General features: G+C 39.3%; 1 protein-coding gene across 4 annotated transcripts in view; it reads right to left on the minus strand.

Annotated features, from left to right (window-relative positions):
* Nucleotides 1-22,004, minus strand: part of RFTN1 (raftlin, lipid raft linker 1) — a 96,352-nt gene that overhangs the window by 13,789 nt on the left and 60,559 nt on the right. For 3 of the 4 annotated variants that reach the window (XM_038128553.1, XM_038128552.1, XM_038128551.1), the window contains exons 5-7: nucleotides 17,578-18,001; nucleotides 13,135-13,338; nucleotides 4,614-4,729 (exon numbers count right to left, since the gene is read on the minus strand). In XM_038128553.1, the coding sequence (XP_037984481.1) occupies nucleotides 4,614-4,729; nucleotides 13,135-13,338; nucleotides 17,578-18,001 (744 nt within the window). The remainder of the gene's footprint in view (nucleotides 1-4,613; nucleotides 4,730-13,134; nucleotides 13,339-17,577; nucleotides 18,002-22,004) is intronic. The other variant, XM_038128554.1, reaches the window with a different exon arrangement.

Raw genomic sequence — 22,004 nt, forward strand, 5'->3', positions numbered from 1 at the left:
TAATCAATTTTAAACCTATGTCTACTGAGTTCAGAAAAATATATATGTATATATGTGGCTTTCATACCTTATAAAGGAAAGAAACAAGAATTAATAAAAAACAAATTATTGGAAGATAAGAGGCTCTTGAAGGTTTTTGTCCAGCTCTTCTTAAAAAGCAACAAGAATTCAGCAACAGACACTGCTGAAATCTTTTGCCCAGGCAGCACATCTGTCCTTTGGGTGGTAAAGAGGGTCACACACATGACTCCCCTGGGCTTTTCATGCCCATTGCCATCAGCTTCTTGGCTGACCTGGTCATGCCTTTCTCTCGTGGCCGGAGACAGCAGAACATGGCTTAACTGACATATGACCTAAATCAGATTTACAGACAAATCAAATCCTTATTTCCAGAGAATTTGTTTCAAGGCTTACATTAAGGCAACTTGCAACCTAGGCTCAGCAGAGATAATTTTTTAAATCTTTTGTTATGTCGCACTTTAAAAGGTTTACCATGTCTACGGTGGAGACTGACCCCATTCAAGTCTGCCAGGGAAATGGCAACACCACAATATATGGCAACACCCCAATGTATTTGAAATTTTAATTCATGCCAGTACACCAAAGGTATGATATAGCAGCAAATACAAAATGATGAATCAGCAGCCCAAGATTTTCAATGAGAAAATACATGCAAATTAAAGACAATATTATCAAAATGAACACAGCTTCAGAGGCAGAACAATACAGCAATCTAAAATAAATGTTATAGCACTCTATTTTAAAGACAGTATTAGCTATTTTGTCTTGGGTAATGGAGAAGGGAAGGTGACAGATTTAGAGTTGGGGAGATGGAAATCATGCAAGCTCTGATTAATCAGAACTGTCTACCCACATTTGCCTACACAAGCAGAATTAAAACCATCAAACAAGTTTTAGGCCAGATCTCAGAGACTGCAGTGGAAATAATATGCCCTGACATTTTTAGAGTTAAAGTGATAGGGATGAGTGAGGTATTTTGTCATAACAAGTCCTGTGGTCATTTGGAGAGGATACCACAGCTCTACTTTTGAGAAGAAAGAGTTAAATTACTCAGAGCTATTACATCCTGTCTGCTGCTTGGCGGGACCACATACTGTGACAGCTGCAAGCTTTACATCCTCCACAAACTGACATTTTACACACATACTGAGTGCATCACACTGTTCAGCTTGTTTTCTCTATTAGCCTTAGCAATTAAAAAGGCAGCACTTTCCCTGCTAAGAGGTGTGCCAACCCCTCTCTTTTGTGTTAATGGTTAAACATCAACCCTTTACCTTTTCATTTAGAGAGGTTTTCTTTCGAAAGGGCATCGATACATGCTACGTCTCCCTTTCTAAAAAAACTTTCTTCTGTTGTGGCTGGGATTCTTTTGTTTGTTTCTTCTTCTTCTTAATTACTACAGCACAATAAATTTACATTCAGTTCAGAACACATCTGAATAACTCCAAAACCCATCCAGATAACCAAATCTGATACAAATTTAAAATAAGGATCCATTGTATACATTTATGTCATGCTACCCATCAGGACTTCCACTTCCTTGGCAGAAATGGGAAGAACAAATAGAAAATGTTAATGTAGATCACAGCTGAATGTACACCAAAAAAACCCAAATCTTCTACATAATGAGTCATTCCCCTGCTCCATAACTATGTCTGTAACAACTATACTTTGTAAAACTCATTGTTTAAGAAGCCTTAAAGAAGCCTTTACTGGCTCTTGGACATCTTCTGTCTCCACTGAACTCTGTCTCCTTCCCCATTTTACAGTCCCCTCCTCTGCCACTGCATTATTCTATGTTGATGGTAAATAAAGGTGAATTCCAACAGGGTTTAACATTTGGTCTTCTGGGTACAACACTGTGCAAGTGCCTACAGATCCCACAGCTTCCAGTCCTTTCACTGATTCCATGACTTTACCTACCTACACCTATTATGTCCCCAGAAAGCATGCAGCAAGATCTATCCTGGCAGTTATTCAAATTGCAGGAGGAGAAAACCAAAGTGGCCAACTCTGCTCTTTCTCTAAATAGGTAAGACCTTTGCAAGACTTCCCTAATGCCTCAACATTCTTCCTTCAGAAAGTTTTTTCTTCCCCATATTCTTCCTCTTTCAGCTTGGTGGGGAACATTTTCATAATGCCCACAGAACAGCCACACTTGATTTCAGAAGAGCAAAACTGTCAGGGAAAACCCAGTATCCAAATTTTTAATTACAACAGAGAATAATCTGATCACACTAACAAGCTCTGTGTATGCTATCAGTGAGTTTCTGAAATTGCACATCCCAAATATTATGTCTGGAACAGGAGATTCTCCGCATTAGCCCTCACAAAGACATGGTGTGTAGCAGTAGAGCATCTCCTGACACGCCAGATGGCATCGGGAGGTTCATTCCTTAATCTGTTGACCAGCTGTGCTCTCCAGCATGGAATTGGTAGAATTGAAAGCAAATGATACTCCACCTTATGAGGCCTCTAACACTTCAAAGGGCCCTGCAAGAAAATACTCATCTGCTGAGTCCTGTGTTTTGGTCAGCACTCTGCAACAGAGGATCCCCATTATCCTTGTCATGTAGCTTGACAGAAGCTGTCTTGTGCCCACACAGATAATGCCTAACTTTGTTATGATATCCTACTGAGATGGAGAACCTTGGACTGGTTGTTTGAGAGCCCAACTGGCTCTGGCCAGGAATCCGTTTATAACTCGGAAAACTATTTCCAGCATGGCTGTAAGTGATGGTTAAGGAAAAGTAGTATGTATTACGTCAAGCATGCCCCAAATATTTTGTGTACTTGTCATGCCTGGTTTCGTTTCTACCAAAAGAAATCCAGTTTGTGCACTGTGGGACCATTTTGTGAGGTGAAGTGAGGCATATTAAGGATGGATCAGTGTGTTCACTTCAAAAAGGCACTCCTGATCTGAATTAAAATGCTTGTATGGACACAAGAGCCTCCCACAACCTTGTCCAGACAGGAGTTCCACAGATCTGCTGCATAAATAATTACCTGAAATCTCGCTCTTTTGCTTGCTTTGCACCTGGCTCTGACTAGCGCCATTTGGCACTTGACTGGAAGAGATGGCAAGCAATCCCTATTTACCTCTTTCCCACGTTTTAGGAGCTCTCTACCCATTTCATTCCCTGCAACTCTTCTCTTTTCCAGGCTGAAAGGACACACATGTACAGCCTTCCTAATATGGAAGCTGTCTATATTACTGACCATGCCCACTCTCTTCTCTGAACAATTACTGAGCTAACACAGCCTTCTGAAATAAGGTGCTGTCAAACATAGGTTACACAGTAGTATGAAGTAGTACATACTTGCTGTTTCAACCTTGATTCATTTCCTAACAGTTTTAAACACATGGCTAACATTAATGCTTCTTAACATTTGCCTTCTTCATCAGCCCTGACCTAATGCACTCATGAAACCATCTGTCATTACCCCAAAACCTCAATCCTGAGTGGCAACACTGCAATTTGATCCTAAAAATGAACAAGAATTTACAGTCAAGTCTGTCATAAATGGAATAGCATTTAGTGCAATAAAGGAATCATTTTTCAGACACACATCAGCAACAAGAAAAGCTGCTATTAACACAGCTTGTTAACTCTGCAACTCTGCAAGTTGTTTGTAGCCGTTACTATTTGGCCATTTCTTGCTGCACTACAAAACCATCATCTACTAACAAAGCTCTTAATCTTAGTCTCCTGGAATTTTACACACTTACTCTAGCATCTGTCCCATTTTCCCTTAATCTGTTCTTCTGGCATGTGTGTGCCAAAAGGAGGGATTATCTGTCTAAGGATTTTACACCCTTTACAATACATTCCAAGTGAAATGATCAGGTATTGCCTTTATAGATACACAGCATCTCTTTCTAGCAAACATCAGACAGAACAAAAAAAACCTTCTAAAAGTTATGCAACTACTTCTTCCCCCAACCCTCCATGTTCTTTTTGCTTCAAGACCGTAAGCCCAGATTTTCAAACACAGAAGTATTATGGGTATAAAATTTGCTGTGGAAGACCGGTACTGACCAATCTGCCCTAAGCAGTGCCTCTACTGATCTGTGTGGGCACCTGGATCTGCAGAAGGCCAAGTTGTGGTTTGTCTATAGGGGCCTACCAGAATATGCAGTTTTTTCAGCATATAAAGGAGGACAAACAGAACCAAGGCAATTCTCCGCGCTTTCCTGCTGCAGCTAAGCCTGCCTACCTAAAGGGCTGCCTTCTTTAGAACTGCGATGCTACAGTGACTTGTGTGATCATGTTGCCCTGACAACCAATGGAGATCCTCTGCGCAGTTAATCTAGCAGACATCTGTAATTTTGAGACAGATAGCCCTGAGTTTCATTGCTCTCTGTCACTCACATTTCCTACCCTCCAAAAAAAGCACGAGGTCAAGATCAGAAGTGTGTCGTACAAACCTAGAGTGTGGTGAACTGGCATTGCTGTTAACATTGCATCCCTTCACTTTGGCTGCCTGGCTGGTACTGTTGCAGCACAGGTCACTACATGAGAGTGTGTCTCACAGTCTTGGAGTGTTTTGATTTACAAAAGAAAGTCAAAGAAGGAAAACTGTACACATACCTTCAAGACAGTCCACTGCTCTACCACAATTGCATCATAGCCCTGCACGGTTTTACTGTCTTCCACAGCAAAATCTTCGAAGAGAAATACTCCATCCATTGTCCCGTGTAAAGAATCTGTGAAAACACAGGGCTGCCTGTAAGCTTTATAGAAGACACTCCATCTGTAGTGAGGCATCTGAATTTATTAACAACATATTCTTCCAAGGATGTTACTATAAAGTTCATAGACATTTCTCTATTAAATGAATAAGACTTGTAATCCTACTCCCTAACGGCAAACCTTGCTGTCCAGTCTGTTATTCCTTTGCCATCAGAAACCATAGCTCTCCCATTCTGAGCAGGCAAAAGTGATTCAGTCCTCAGTTCAGCAGTACTGCTCACCTACTTGAAGCTGTAAACATTCTAAAGACCATGTATTACGTCAATGTGTTATTTCCAAGGGGTTTTGAAGGTATACTTATTTATTTGTATTATATTTATGATATCAATACATGTGACTATATCCATTCATTCACACAAGTCAGAACGTGCATATGGATCAGCCACTGCAGATCCAGGAATCTACACGGACTAAGGATGATCTGGCATATCTGAACAGTGTGAAAGAAAAGATACATTCATAACTATTTAATCAATTTATGAAGGCATTTTGACCATCTGGTTTAGTGCCTCTCTGTTCTCATTTGCATTTCCTACACGTTCAGCCTTTTTGCAGACAACACATCCTCTTAAAGTTACTTGAGCAGCACTTTAACTCAGCCACACACTCCATAACCAGCAATCACTCCCATATACTAGAACTTAGGTATGTTCAGCTCCATGACAGAACAGAAACTGAACAACTGAAAAAAAATAAAAACAACCTTATCTTTCTTTGTTAAAATAAGGTGATTGATGCAACAACAGAATTATGTTTAGGGAAACTGTAAACAAGCAGGACTGTGCTCTTTACAAACAGAGAAAACTCTTCTCACATTGTCAAGAAGCGTCTTTTTCAGCCTTTCTAATATGAACAATATATCTACCCTGTATGACTGATTATAAAGACCTTGCTTATCCCCTCCCCAAATGTTGCATTTTGCATGATAGTTTCCTTACATTTCTAGCAACACTATACTCCTTGAACTGGTATGATACATGTTTTTGAAATGCAGTCACACATGCCAAACTGACAGATTCTTGAACTGACAGGGGAGTTTTCTGGATAAGCCTGTTTAGGTGTTTCATCAGGGTCATCCGGCTTTCCTGGTGGATGTTATGAGGTCAAGAAATGCCAGCAGGAAGGAATTGCTGCCTCCAAGAGAAAACATATATCAAACTCAGAAACAATTTTCACAAAGGAAGCAGTGAGGAGGATTAAGAGGCTTCTTACCTCTTGCAGACACAATCTCAGTCAACATCTTCCAATGTCATTATATGATCTAAATTCAATTTATTATCTGGAAATAACAAATTTGTTGCAGGCAAAGCCCACAACAGACCAGACTCCTACATCTGGAGGCTTATGTCCACACACACACACACACTGTATCAAGACTGCTGCTGCAGGCGTCAATGCACAACCCCTCTGTTTCTATGTGCACAGTCCCCTATCCTCTTTTGCTGCTGCTGCAGTCGAGTCATTATGTTGCAAGTCAGGAGATGCAAATACTTGTCTCTACACTAAAACAGCTTTTTTTCTTGGTTCACTTGTGAAGGAAAAAAGCTGTAAACCACTTACAAGGGATTATCCTTGAGATTCTGTTGGGAGACTGAAAGAAGAAGAAAAATACTGTGTCTTCTTTCACACTGTTTCCACAGGCAGGTTTCTTGCAACTCTATTTAAAATAAAGAGAGCCGAAGACTCCTCACCACTACAGCAAGCCAGGATTACACATTGCTCCAAGGTGGATGAGCTGGACTACAAAGCAGTAACTCCTGTCATCCAGACAGATTTCTCATCCAAGTGAGAAGAACAGACATTTTGTTGTGAAATAACAGGCCAGATCACTAAGTAGCTGGGTTACAGGTTTGAAAACACAGGGACAGCAAGCTTGCCACATACCAAAGGGTCCAAGATTTAATTACTGGATTTCATTCAAAAACAGCACTTTGTTAGACCTGACACTACAAAGGGGGAACCAGCTCAATTTCTGTGAAATATCACATTCCAACACCCAAATCCATATCCAAATCTATTTCAGGATGCTAATGTACAAATAGTCCTTTAATTTTCCAAAGCAGGGATGACAGGGCAGCACCTAAGACTGAAAGCAGATCCCTGCTAGACACAGACATCCAGATCTTGCCAGGACAGCTTTATACAGCACCAGTGCACTGCTTCTGTATTGTGAATTCTCTTAATGAAATTCAGTGTCACACTGTTGGCACAACTGCAGCTTGAGCTCTCCCCCCGCCCCGTGTTTGCCAGCTAATTAATAAGCGATCACAACACAATCAGCAGGCGTGTGTTTACACTCACTCGTAAATCATCCTTTATGTTTCACTCTGCTGAACATTCCACTCATGCAATTCACAGCTTCCACATATGTGAACACGATGGCACATATGCAATGTTTTAGAAACCAATAGCTGAGCTCGGGAGACCCTACAGGCAGCAGAAACTCCACTTGGCAGTGCTGAGTTTATGGTTGGACTCGTGATTCTAAAGGCCTTTTCCAACCTAAAGGATTCTAAGATTTTGCTTCTTTGTTGGATGTACAATGATTACTGTTGAAGGCTACACCCATCAATCATACAATCCATTGATTTTTAATGGGTTTTTTTGCTAGTAAAGAAACCCATGGAAAATGAGAAAACTGGAAGGGGAAAAGGATAATGGAAAGACAGCTGCAAATGTAAAGAACTGTGTTTGTTCAACAGTGATGCTGGTGCAAAACTCTACAGAAACTGGTTGATGACAATCACTGAGATTGCCCTCTCAACCAGAACCAACCTCCTCTCTCTACCAGTTGTGCCACGGTGTTTTAAACATTCATGCCATGAATGCACACCTGCCAGTTCTCACATCTCACACCTTGGCTGCACATTTTACCTTTTACAGCTCATATACTACACTTCCAGAGAAAAAGGGGTGCACAGGAAAGAATAATTGGATCATGAATTCCTTTGCATGTGAAGCATTTGGGATGCTGAGAACAATGGGAGAGAGGAGAATGCAGCAGAGAGAAAGCTAGCAGCGTCATGTTTGGAAGAAAAGGCAATTACAACCCATGCTATGCTGTCAGGATCAGCAGGAATTTCAGGGAAGCTCTTACACAGAGGTGTGGAAGGACAAACAAACAGCCAGATGCACTGAGTCTGCAGTACCTTTATCACACAGGGCTCTAGATCTAAGAGCAACTTAAGCTGACAGTCACATGTTCTAGAGCTGGCCACTAGATGAGATGCACCTGATCCAACAGTTTCATAGAATCACAGAACAATTCAGCTGGATGGAGACCTCCAGGAAGTCTCCAGTCCAACCATATGCTCAAAGCAGGTTCAATACAACTGCAGACCATTCTGCTCATGGCTTTATCCAGTTACATCTTCAAAATCTCCAAGAATGGAGATGGCACAACTTCCTGAGCAGCCTCTTCCAGAGAGTGACTGTTTTCATGATGAGAAAGTGATTTTTTATATCCAAAAAGGACCTCTCTTATTTCAATTTAGGTATATTTTTTCCAATCCTCCTACCACACACCACCATCAGGGGTCTGGATCCACCTTTTTGACTGTCTTCTCATAGGCACTGCCAGGCATTGTTAGGTCCCCCAAAGCTGTCCTTTCTCCAGGCTGAACTAACTTTCTCAAGTGCTGGTTCATCTTCAGCTTGCTGCCATCTAAAATTCCCCTGGACCTTTCAACAGAGCTGCTACCCAGCTAGGCTGTCCCCAGCCTGGATTAGTGAAAGAGCTTCTCCCTTTCCAGAGGCAGGGCATTTGTCCTCATGGAATTTCCAACAGCTCCTGCTGTCATGTTTTTCCAGCCTGCCCAGGTTCCTCTGGACAGCAGTCCAGTTCTGAGGCGTATCAGCTGTCTCCTGAGTATAGGATCATTCACAATTTTGACAAAAGTAAGCCTCGTTGCCTCCTGTGCATCACTGATAAAATTGTTAAACACAACAGGCCCCAGGAGAGACCTCTGTGGTACTCCACTTTTTACTCCAGGTAAACTGTGACTTATTAACCTCGACCCTCTGAGTCTAGCCGTGTAACCAGATTTTTACCCATCTAGGCTGCATGGTCCTAACTTGAATACAAAAATATTGTGGGAGCCACTGCCAAACTCCCTTGATGAATTCACCCAAAATGACATCTGCTGCTTTTCTCTTCACCCACAAATGATAATTTTATCACAGAGGACAATCAGTTTCAAGTATGTTCTACTTTTGTTAAATCCATGCTGAATGTCCCCAATCACTGTCCTCTCCTTTATGTGTCCACGAGTTCCAAGAGGACCTACTCAGTGATCCAGCCAGAAACGAAGTGAGGCTGACCACCTGGAGGTCCCTGGTTTGTCCTTTTGGCCTTTTTTTTTTAACAGACAGGTGCAACCTTTGCTGTGTCTGTGAAGACTAAGGCAAAGGAAGCACCAAGTATCTCAGTCTTACCGAGACGTATCTGATCTATTTTGTACATCCTCATGTAGGATGAGGTGGATCACAACACGAATCCTACTGACTGTATCAGTCCAAGCCTAGATTTCCATTGATTATATTGGCACTTTTGGGTGACAACTCATACACAGATTCCTGCAGAGCAGACTTCACAGATCCATTTATTCAGTTGGATGTTACCTAACCTGCCTACAAAGATCAGTCATCTAAAGCTTTAGATGGTAAGTTGGTCTTTCCAGTTTTCACTGCTTGCTACATAAAATATTTCCTTATTCTGATGCAGTTGTAGTCTCCTCTGTTAAAATCCTGTTTAACAAGACTCAGCTCCTGGAATATAGCCCAGGTTAAAAAGTTTGTTAGAAATTCCAAATATTCATCCATTTGCAACAGTGCAGTAAGAAATGCCAATAAAACAAAACATTTTGGCTTTGCTGTTTGTAGTATCCCTTCCCAATCTCAACTCTTGAATTTCCCAATCTTTTCACTCTTTCTTAAAGAAAAGGCTCCAAAAGTAGAGGTTACAATCAATGTCCTTCCTCTGAAAATGTTCCATTACCACTGCATCTTTTATTAAGGTTTCCTACTGTGCACAAAAAGCTATTTTCACTGGGTTGTATAAATATTTGATGTAGCTCAATTGACAAAAACGTATTTTGATGTTCTTGCTTCTGATTTACAGGAGGTATATGGGAAAAGATTACTTACTTTACCATGACAGCTGTCTTGGCAGGCGACAATTTTCCCCCTGTTGTCTTTGAACTACAAATTCTCCTTATCGAGGAAAACTAACCTTTAGGCTGCTGTTGCTCTCAATGAGGAAAACTAGCTCTCTGTGGCTTTACGGGGCACGTGACCTGAATGTCTGCCTTTGCTGCATATTTGCATTCCTCTCCCCTTCTGAATCTTTTCACCTTCAGCACACACAGAGAAAATAATTCCATATGGATGATAAAAATCCCAGTACTTCTGTGGCTAAGGTGACAATAATCGGTCAAAGGCATCGCCGGCTCATCTCTGTCAGAGACAGATGACAGAGACAATCAGTCGGACTCTCTTAAAAACCTGACTACTTTCTTCTTCCAAGAAAGTCACGTTTTGTTTCTTTTGCTTTGTGTTTAAGTACTGTCAGTGTTTTCTGGCTGGTTGGCTGCCTTTTTCTTTTTCTAGGTTTGAAAGGCAGAAAATTCGCAGAAAGAACAGTACAACAAATACAAAAATGCTAGGCACTTAAAGAGCTGCAGTTCAAAACAACTGAAGATGAACAGGCTTGTGATTACTCTGTTAAGACATCAAAATATAACCTTGCAGAGGTTTGACTCTTCCTGCCTTCTCACAGCGCTGATTGGAGACCTGCTGTTACAGGAAAGAAGAAGACCCACCTGTTACTTCCTTTCCATTTGGTAGTAATCTGTAGCTTGCTGCTACAGACTCCATTCGCACTAGAAGAGGGCAAGGGTGAATTCCTATGGTCACTTTAGATCACTAGGCAGGATCAGTTTACACCTGGGACTACAGGCAGAATTATCAATCACATGAGCTGGATGGAAAACACCAGCAAGTAACTGAGATGCAAATTTAAATAAATAACTATTATCTGCCAACAAGAGAACATTCAAGGATCAAGCAATCTACTGTTTCTAACTTACCAGCAAAATCTGAATACATTTAATGTATGGTGTAACTCTGCATGGTTTACATATTGTGATCAGCAATTGTGTTATATTTCTGTTTATAATTATCTGGTACAATAAGCAAAAAGAAACAATTGTTACCCGTGAACTTTAAAACTCCTTTAAAGACTAATTATTAAACTGTTAGCAGAAGGAAGAAACAGATTTATGACTACTGACAATCTGGAAATCTTCACTTCATTGGGTATTCCAAGGACAAGGGGGAAAAGAACAAGATAATAACCCCGCTTTTAAGTCTAATAAGCAAAATAATGAATTCATACTTTAAGCCAAAAAGAAAACCAGCCCCCAGAACAAAGAAATGTGATATAACCAATTAAACAAAGTATGCTGATACTACCTTAATTTGGAAGAGGATTAATCAGTGAATAAGACTAGATATGAAGAGCTGGACAGGCTGCCATAGAAGTCTAGAAAAAAGTAAGGAGCTGAGAAGCCCTCAGACCTCTACTTCTCCTCTTGTGCCTACCTTGTGTTGTTTGATACTGACTGGCATATGAGTGACAAAGCTGTTCCATTTCTCTGCAGCATAGAAAAAACTTACGATTTAAATGATAAAACGTTTAACTACAATTAATAGCAACTTAGAGATACTCTTAGTAAATGTTCTTCTAAAAGCATAATACACATTCAGAAACCTTGCTTCAGCTTTTTGATTTCAAAACTTGTTCTTCCTGTAACCCCAAAATGCTAATAAAAATGTTTATTAATTGTTCTTCAATCGCTAATCTAACTTAATCCTGAATCTGTCCACTTTTACATAATTTGTTGTCCTGTTTGCATTGAAACTTTATTGCCAGTATTCAAGCCTACTCTAGCTATGTCCACAGGCAGTGATCCAGCACTCCTCACTCTGGTATCCAAGTACATGAACCTCCCACAGGGCTCTGCTATGTAAATGAACTCTAAAAGTTTAAATAATGGGAAAATGCTGTGTTTAAAACATTTTAGAGCAAACTGACAAGCAGATTTTATTTAAAAAAACCACTGAGTCTGATAACTGAGCCTGATAGAGCCAATTAGCTTTGCCTCTGTGCAATTTATATACATAAAGTAAATGACCATTTGTTTTTAAGCGAGTCAACCAGCAATTACAAGGCTTTCCAGGAAGCTGTGTGAAAGCATTCCACCAGCTGAACTTTAGACCTTCTCTTTTTTTGCTACTTGTTTGTAAAATGAAAAATTAGGATTGCCTGTTAATTTCCTGATTGACTTTTACCAGAACTGAGTCATATTCCTGTTTTTTATCCTGGGTTCTGGAATTCAGACCAACAGTAAGAAGATGCTCTGGAAGCAGCTCCCCTATAATTTTGATGCATAAACCAACTAATCTTAGTAGGAATGTGCAATCTCTGGGTTACCACAGTCCTTTTGAAAAATGCAAACCAAACCAAAATTAGGCGAATGATTCAGCCATAAGCACTTTAACCATGAAGTATACCAGTCACATAATTTTCCAATAAAATTAATCCAGCTGCAACCTCAACATTTTTATGTTCAAGTACTTCCCTTGAATTGCTCTCATGGCTCCCTGGTTATTCTCTTGGATCTATGCACCCAAGTTTTTCTCTGTACAACAGGCTTGCCTTCAAAGCCATGATGGCCAAGAGTGTGGTACAGACTGGCTACAGTACTAAGCTGGACCCACTGCCACTCCTTCACAACATGCAAAAATCTGGGATTTTTAATCTTCTTAAATTAAAACAGACATTTATCCATCACTCATAGGTAAGACGAAACAAACATAGAGGACAATTCTGTAAACCAGTGTGCCATCCAGGTGGAAAGGATCTCTGCAAGAACTGGAATTAATTGATTCCTCGTTGGCCAGATAAAACTTGAGTCCTTGCACCGGTCTGCAATCAGAACCAGATGCAGTGTCTGGTTGGACAGCAAAGTCACCCTTCTATTTATGTCCTCTGTTTTGCAATCTTATTAGTTTAATTCACTTTAGTTGGTACTGTTTATTAACTCTGTATATTTCTGCAATTACAAAATCATCTCTAGTATGTTTATAAAAACACAATACATGATCTGTTTTCCTTATTCAAATGCCAAAATATTTTCTGTACTTTCATTCCATTTCACAAAGAGGTTGATCTAATACAAATCTGCCTCAAGTCTCTATATTAAAGCACCTCCCAAATAACTTCTCTTCAAAGATAATGACCTCCATTAGAGGAGAAAGGAAAATAATCACAGCATAATGCTTTCTGTAATTTCCATACCATTTACCATTCCAAGGCTGAAGATGGCGTTTACCAGTGAGCCTCCTTTCCTGAAGTGATCTGTCATGTGCTCCAGCCAATTTGCTTCTAAACTGTTGACAGTCTGCCCATTCCTGGAGATCCTCATAGGGATAGTCACTGTATAGTACTGGCTGCATTTTTGTGGAGTTTGGGGCTTGTTGAAGAGAGCGAAGACCTCTGCTTCTACCAAAGAGTAAAAATATGGAATAATGCAACAACCACATCATAAAATTTCACCTAAAACAATGCACAACCCACTGTCTGCCCTTGCCTAATTACACTGTGCAACAGCAAAAAATTTTTTGGGATGTGGTTATCTCCTTAACACACTTCTGCAGGACTCTCTCGAGACCCAATACAGTATTTTGCTTGCTTTTACAGTGTTTCTTACTCACAATGGATTCACTGTTGATAATAAAGCATTTAAAGACAGAAATACCTGAATACTAATGCAACATTCCTCCACGGGAATCATCAGCTCAAACATGAAATCTTACTGCAAATTTAGAAGGAATTGCATTCTGGAAATCATGGCCATTAAAGTATTAAATAACTCAGTTTTGATAACACAACAGCATGGAAAAAGCCAATGGCAGTCTCATCTCAAGAAAATGCAATGAATCATTCATGTAGACACTCTGGTAGCTGCTTTGTTGATTTACTCTGGATCTGAGCCAAGGTGAGACATTAACACAACAGCAAATGAATTTTAAAAATGGAATTGTGAAGGGTCTTAAAAATTAGCACATCTTCTAGACTCTTTTCCATGTCTCCTCCAGTATATTTTATGAGCAGTTACTACAGGAAAAAAAGTCATTGCTGACAACAAAGCTGAGCTTTCACAGCCCTAAACTGGAATCAACTTTAAAAGCAGATATCCTTCTCAGAAGGGTATAACCATAATTAAAATAACCAATAAAATTTTTGGACATTGTCATTTTACTTTTTAATGAACATGGAAATCAATGGTAGAATTTCTGTTGACTTTCAAATGCCAAAAAATTCTCCCCAAATATATTAATATGAAAAGTAAAGACTTTACATGAAATCCCTTCACTCACTAAGCTCCTCTTATTTCCAAGCTATTAGGTTCTAACCTCAAGCAAAAGCAAAGAAAGAGATATCAAGAGAAATGTTAAGATTGTCCTCTAACAAACATCACTGAGCAAGAAGCAGTGTGTAAATTGAAAAAGATATCAGAAGGGGAGAGGCTCAGAAACAGGCTGGGAGCACTTGAAGAGAAGAGCTGGAAGCTCATAACCAACATCAAAAGAGACTTCATGATCTCAGACATGAACTATATTTTAAATAGAGTAGAAAGGAATAAACATTAGTGTAAATCCTCTTGCTGTTCACCACTTGTTTAGAAAGAATGAAATTATGATAATCCTTCCTCAGAAAAGCATACACAGAACACTTCTCTCATTATTTTGATTCTGACCCCCAGAAGAGTCTTTTGTTGGAAAAGGAGATCTTTCTGGTGCATATTTAGACACTGATATGAGAAGGTGGACACGACCCAGCAATGTGTGTTCACAGCCTGAGCAAGCCTATCCTGGGCTTCATCCAAAGCAGAGTGGCCAGCCGGGGCAAGGAGGGGATTCTGCCCCTCTGCTCGGCTCTGGTGAGACCCCACCTGGAGCACTGCATCCAGCTCTGGGCTCCCAGCACAGGAAGAACATTTGCAATGGGTCCAGAGAGGGCCAGAAAGATGATTAGAGGAATGAGGCACCTTTCCTATGAGGAAAGTCTGAGAAAATTTGGGCTGTTCAGTCTGGAAAAGACTCGGGGCAACCTTCCAGTATCTGAAGGGAGCCTACAAGAGAGTTGAAGAGAGACTTTGTGCCAGGCATGTAGTGATAGGACATGGGGTTATGGCTACAGACTGAAAGAGGGCAGGTTAAATTAGGTATTAGGGAGAAATTCTTCATGGTAAGGGTGGTGAGGCCCTGGAAGAGATTGCTCAGGGAAGTTGTGACTGCCCCATCCCTGGACAACCTGGTCTAGTGGAAGGTGTTGTTTAACCCAAGTCACTACTGACAAGAGTTTTCACCAGTGACCCCAAATCCTCAAGCATGGCCAAAGACACCCTTCTAAGTTTGGTTCTAAGTAACACAGCACTTTTGGACATACTATTGGAATATCTGTGCCTTGCTCCCAGGCAAATATTTTTCAATATTGTGTTGAAAAGCCTTTTAAAAATGAGAGAAGTGAATGAGCACTGCAAAACATTCAGGAATCAACTGAAGAAGCATAAAAATAACACTTGAATAGTATAAAACCTAACATAAATAACATATTAGAGATCCCACAAATAGTACGGAATTTTTTTTTCCTGAAGTTTTATGTAGGGGAGAAGCAGTTCAAGAGTGGTAACTTCCCATGGAATACGTAGGGAAGAAAAACAATCACCTGATGCTTTCAATCTTCACACTCCCAAGGAAGGATGGAGAACTGGTGCCAAAAACTGAAATACATTTTCCATGGGAGGAAAAGGGAGTGCTGTAATAACAAAAATTCATTCAAGAGTAATAAAGAAATCAGCAGTGTTGTAGAGGATTTGGAAAAATTCTACTTTAGATGAGCTATCACATAAAACTGCCTTCTCAGACCTTCAGTCTTGGAAAGTATTTGCATAACTGAGCAATTAAAAAAATGCATGAAAAATAAAGCTAAAAAGCACTCAAAGGAAGACAAATGAGGAAGCTAAAAACATTTTTTTAAATAAACCCTCTTTTCTGGCAAATCAGCAGCAATCTTGGGGTGTCACAGACAAAATTTGGGAAGACTGGAGGTGATCAGCTTCACATTATGCAGAAATATTAAGAACATGATTACTTGTAGCAAAAGAATTTCAGTGTTCAGTAAGGAGAGGAATAGCATCAAAGAGGTGATTAAACTTGCTAAGTTAACTCTCTCAAAGATAACATATAAAAAAGAGAAAGAACTGATCTGGTTAGACTTGCAGATAACTAATTTTTAGCTAAAAAATTAAGAGAGGTATTATGCATAAAATTATAGTGTTGGGACAGCCCACCTCTGAGGCTGTAGAAGAGAAGGGACTGTTCAAACAACAGCTAAGCTTTGACCCTTCTCTGGAAGCTCCCTGGCCCAAAAACAATGAAGAAATTATGCTGGAAGTTACTAGAGTGTGATGCAAATTGGGTCCAAAAGCTAACTACACCAAACTGCAACGGAAACCAAGACAATAATCCAAGGAGTACAATGCAAAGTCATTCTGGGTCCTATATACAAAATTCCCAAGGGAATAGGATTGTTTGACTGAGTCTATGAAAAGTCCAGAGAATAGGGAAAAATTAAAGTCAAGGACAGTACCAACTTTAGAAATTCCACCCACATCCCCCCGCATAGATTTGTAGCCTGTAAAGAAATTAAGGAAAGCAGTAAGACAAATGAGTGTAAACATGGTTTTCTTGTATTTAAACAAACATAGAAAAGAAATGTATTTTGAGACTTAAAGTGGAAACTGAGCAAGAGTATTTTTCCTTTTGGTTTTCTAAATTACTCTGATCTACATCCATTTTTGAACTACAGTTCCTGCTATGGAAGTAACCTTTGAGCAACACCTTAAGAAGGGTATTTTAGATCTCAGCTGAAACTTGTGGTCTTCGATGGCACAAAATGACATTTAAAAAGTGTAAAGCCCACCTGAGGAAAAATCTGTTAAAGAAATGAAAGAAATAAAACTAGTATATGGGTAAAATCTTAAAGAAAAAAAAAAAAAAGGTAACTGGAAGCCAAATTATTATGAGCCCCATGACAAAAATTTTATTATGAATTAGCAAACATGAGTCATTAACAAAAATAACGGCTGTTTTCCAGTTATTACAATTCTGAGTGGAGCACTGACCCCCACACTGACTGTAGGATACTAGGAGACTTTAGAGTCCAGATCACATATATTCATGCTGCTCCTGAGGTGGTTTAATTCCAGCTATCTGTTCACCTGCTACAAAGGGGCTAACTGTGCTAAGTCTTTGTGAATTATTCCTTCTATAGCTGCAAAAGCTTGTCAGGCAGATTAACAGGGCTTTTTATTCAAACACACAAAAAGGACACAAAGATCAAGAGCTCTCAGGGTATGGCAACAAATACAGAAATGAACCAATTCAGCTGAACAGCAGACTAAAATAAGTCTTCACACTCAGGCATACATATGGGCCACAACAAAGCTGCACCTGCTTATATCATCTCTTCCTTTGCCATCTGACTCCTGCTCAGTTGCTGTGAACTGAGTAACCATGCTGAAATCAGGTTAAGTGGCTCATTTGGGGCATCTTGTCTTCACTACCTCAGTGGCAATGTCCCCCCTGCACCCCCACCCCCCAAAAAGAAGCTGGGAACGTAATTGAGGCAATTTTAACTTGGCTTTTATGTACAAGAGGTCACTGCAGTACTTACTGCCAGTAAGTGGTTTTAAACATCGTGCTGGCGTTTCATTCTCTGCACATCCATTCGTCTTGTCTGCTGCTTCTCTCACACTCAGGTTCTCATGCTGAGACTGTTCTTCACTTCCCTTCACAGACTTGGAATTCAGCTCTTCAGTAGCCTGTCCTTCACCTCTACAGCCCTCTCTGGATGTGGCACAATGGTCAGCACTTCGCTCACTCTGTGCTGGAGAACTGCATCCATCAGTGCTGTCTGTTTTCTCGCCATCCGGTGAAGCATGATCCTCGGGGTAATTTGAAACATTTTTATTATCTCTTGATTGCACAGAGTTGTTACTGGCAGGTGTCAGGGAGGCGCTGACAAGGCAGTTCTTTTGGGAATGGTACTGAGGTATAATTCCAACAAATTTCAAGCCTTGACTTGCAGCATCTTGAATCTACAAGTTGAAGAAGATTAGATTTTTAACTGTCAAGCTGTCTTAGCTAAATAGAAACACAGAAAATAACACCCTTTAAGGCAACCAGCATGTCATTTTGCTACTTTTGTCCACTACCACTAGAAATTGTCATGTTGCATTTATATAAAAAGGTACATTCTAAAAAAGCAGGATGAAAAGTTGCCCAAACCATCTGATATAATGTGAAGGGAGAGGGGAGGAAAAAAGAGAAAATGCCCACATATTTCTTCACAAGAGACAAATACAATTTAAAATAAAATACTAGAAGTGGTATTTCTTACAAAAATATTTTTGTATTGATCATAAGAAATCGGAGACATTATTATATCTTCTGCTGTACTAGGTGTGTGATTATGACATTTATGCAAGGAAAAGCTTATTAATTCTATAACAACAGTTGTTGTTTGTCCTATTTTGGATTGAGATACAAATGGCAAACTTTCACATAATGAGTGCATAAAAGCAAAGCTATTTTAATACAGCACTCTGGGAAAGATACAGAACTCAGAGCAGAAAAAGGCATTGTGACATGAGCTAAGAAGAAAAAAAAAGGAAACAAAAAGTCTCTATCATTAACCCTTTAAACTTCAGGTAAAGGAGGAAAATTAAGGAATCAGATCACAAAAGATCCTAAGAAAAAAAAAGCATTGGGCTAGTAGCAATGACAATTAGATGATGCCAGCACTGGCTAACAAAGGTTTGAGATGAAGCAGAAAGAGAAATCTCTTTCAGGCAGATTCTGCACTATGGAGTCATCAGCCTCACACTCCTCAAACCCAGGAGAAGTGCAAGTGCGAGACAGATTTCTGTGAAAACATATGAGTGTCTACTGCTTCATTTATCAAAATCATTCACCAAAATGAAAAGGCTTCCATTTAATGTATACTCTTCACATAATGTAAAGCCTAAATACACATAAATCTTTCAAAAAGAAATGCCTTGAGAATAGAGAAATAATTTCACTTTATCTGCATAACACAAAATTCCGAAGAGTTGAAGTGTCTAAATTCTTTGCCTATGCTCAAGTTAGCATGAACTTAGGAAAAACAGTTCAGGGGGACTTTTTTCCGTAGCAAGTGAAAAGGAAGAATTTTGTATCTTTTTCAAATTTAAGAGGAAGCTCAGTTCTGCATCTTCTCTACACACTTTTTTTTTTTTTTTTTTTTTTAGTTTGGGTTTTTTTTTAATGAATCATTTACTTCCTGGTAACATGCTGCAGCTCCAAACACACAAACCTGCAGATGATGCCTAATCAACAAGAACTTCCTCTTTCAAACCACTATTACATTTTCCATGTTAAATTAACTCTTCATTTCATGATCACAGGAATTTAAACAGAGGCCTCCAGGAAACAAGGCAATGGTCTTTACAGGTGTTTAGCCTGGGAAACATGGGATGCTGACTTAAGTAAAGTCATTGCTGAACAGGACAATAAAAATACCATTAGCAGTATCCTGGCCAAAAGGGTATCTGTCTACAAAGAAAGTCAGCTTTTACTTTGCTCAGGAAGGTTTAAGTGAGTATCAGTGACAGATGCATTTATAATGTGCTCAGTGGTCCAGACTCTCCACTGTAACTTGATTAATACTTTTTTATATAGTTAGTGATAGAGTTATACATTCATTTCATCTCCTATCACTCATGTACAGACACAACACTACATTTGTTTAGTAGGTTGCAGGGCAGCTAATTATAGAAATCTAACTAGTATGCAACTGTTAGAGAGTTTGAGGACAGTACATATGTGGTAATATTACTGCTCCTGGTCAAAAGACTGCTTGTCAATCTACATCAGACTCCCACGCTGGGATAGGGAGGAGAAAGAACAGCTTTCACAGATACTGTAGCAATGTTTTACAGTCTCAGCTTCCTCAAAAAAATTGTGATTGTTCTAAGGAGTACCTGAAGCTGAGGTGTTTCTTTTGAGGCTCTTGTTCTCAAAATAGAAACATGAGGAACTGAAAACCAAATTACAGTCTCACCTGTACTGGCCGAACAGCTTAGCATGGAAGTTGGAAAAAAGAGTTTGTATCTTCAAGGCCCTTTCCCAACAAGGTTAATACTGTAATTAATTAGTGTTAATACTGTAATACTGTACACTACAAAAAAATCTAATTTAAACATATATTTCAAAATTTCCCAATGACATACGGCAGAACCAAGCACCTCATAATTCTCAAGAAAGCAAATGTAGCAGGAAATGCTACATCAAAAGTGTGATGCAAACTGCAGAACAGGAAAGTGATGTATCAGCAGACACGGTCTCTCCTTTCAACTTTTCACAAAACCATGAAGAAGTTGGCTTTCATCAGAAAGTGTAAAGGCTGAACACATTCAAAGTACATAGGCAATTTGTTTTTCAGGATCCTGCTGAGAGCTTAAATATTATGAAATTTTAATTGCATTCACATCCAGACTGAATCATGCCATCCAGTAGAATCACATTTTCTGTTTTCTGTATTTCAAAGATTGAATATATAAACAAGAGAAGAAAAGAGAAGAAAAGAAAAGAGAAGAAAAGAGAAGAAAAGAAGAAAAGAAAAGAAAAGAAAAGAAAAGAAAAGAAAAGAAAAGAAAAGAAAAGAAAAGAAAAGAAAAGAAAAGAAAAGAAAAGAAAAGAAAAGAAAAGAAAAGAAAAACCAATCCAACTGACCAAACAAACAAACAAAAAAAACCCACAAAAACCCCACACCTCAGTAACTGTAAAGGTTGTGCCCAGGAGATACACAGGACAGAAGAACTGTTTCTGCAAGCCACCTGCAGGTTTTGGACACCCTTGCAGCATCCTGTGCTGGAGCACACAGACAGTTATGTCTGTCACAGCCTTCTGGAAAAAACTTCATCTCAGCAGATGCAGCGTTGGGAATTAGAAAGAAAGCAAAGTATGGGAGAAAGAAGGGATAAAGCTGAAGTGAATGGGAAGAACGTGATGCTAGTTGGACAGGGTTGCCCATGACATATTCCAGATCAGATAAATAACATAATTACTTGTCTTTATGTGCCAGTGTAGAGAACTAACAAAGGTCTGTGTTACAATGCATTGTATGACTAAATGAAAGGAAAAAATATAAAAACAACAACCACTTTTCACATACATAAAATATCTAGATTTAAAATGCCCTTGTGCTAGGTGATCGATACTAACTTCAAGTGTTTTATGACAATTTTTATACCTTAAATATACTATATACTTGCCCTTTACATCTTGGGAAATTTTGAAAAGGGAAATTCCAACAAAATTTTTTTTAAGAATTCTTTGCTTCTTTCCCCAGATGGGAACAGAAACATTTTCATTGCTTCATAAAGTGCTGCTTGGATGATATTAACCACAAACACAAGACCAGATCTCCATCACAAAAGACGTTATTGTTCAACCACAGAAGCAGAACTTAACTCATTTATTTCAATCTGGATAAACCCCCAAGTGGGTACATCCAAATTCATTTGCAACTGGCTCGCAACAAATTGGATTTATGGCCGTTTAAAAATAGAATCTGCTTAAAGAAGGGGTGAAATTTCATGTGTACAGAGGGCCAAGGCAGTTTAACAATTTAACGTCATCCCTATAATTTGCTTGATTAGAAACCTGGCCTTTTCCCCAAGGGGAAAAAAATGACAGATTTAGCCTTCGCTGTCTGGGAAATAAATATCAAATCTCCCACGAACTTTAGAAGGAATAGGAACAAGCACCGTGTCCAACCCTGATGTCACTACCTTAATTGAATTTTAGCTGGGGCACTTGTGTTAACATTCTTAACATTTGGGAAGTGTTATTGTTTATTTCAGAACTGCCTGACCTCTATTTTTATACTGCATTTGGAAGAAAAGGAGCCATCAGCAACACAAAGCAGTGTCACTAAACATTACATTGATGTAGCAATTCATGTCCCATCTTTTTAAATATTTCTGGTTCTCTTGAAGGCTCCCTACCCTAATTAGAAAATGGCTGACAGTCTAAATTAAAGGTCTGTAAAACCACACC

The sequence above is a fragment of the Motacilla alba genome, chromosome 2 (assembly GCF_015832195.1).
Source record: "Motacilla alba alba isolate MOTALB_02 chromosome 2, Motacilla_alba_V1.0_pri, whole genome shotgun sequence".
NCBI lineage: Eukaryota > Metazoa > Chordata > Aves > Passeriformes > Motacillidae > Motacilla > Motacilla alba.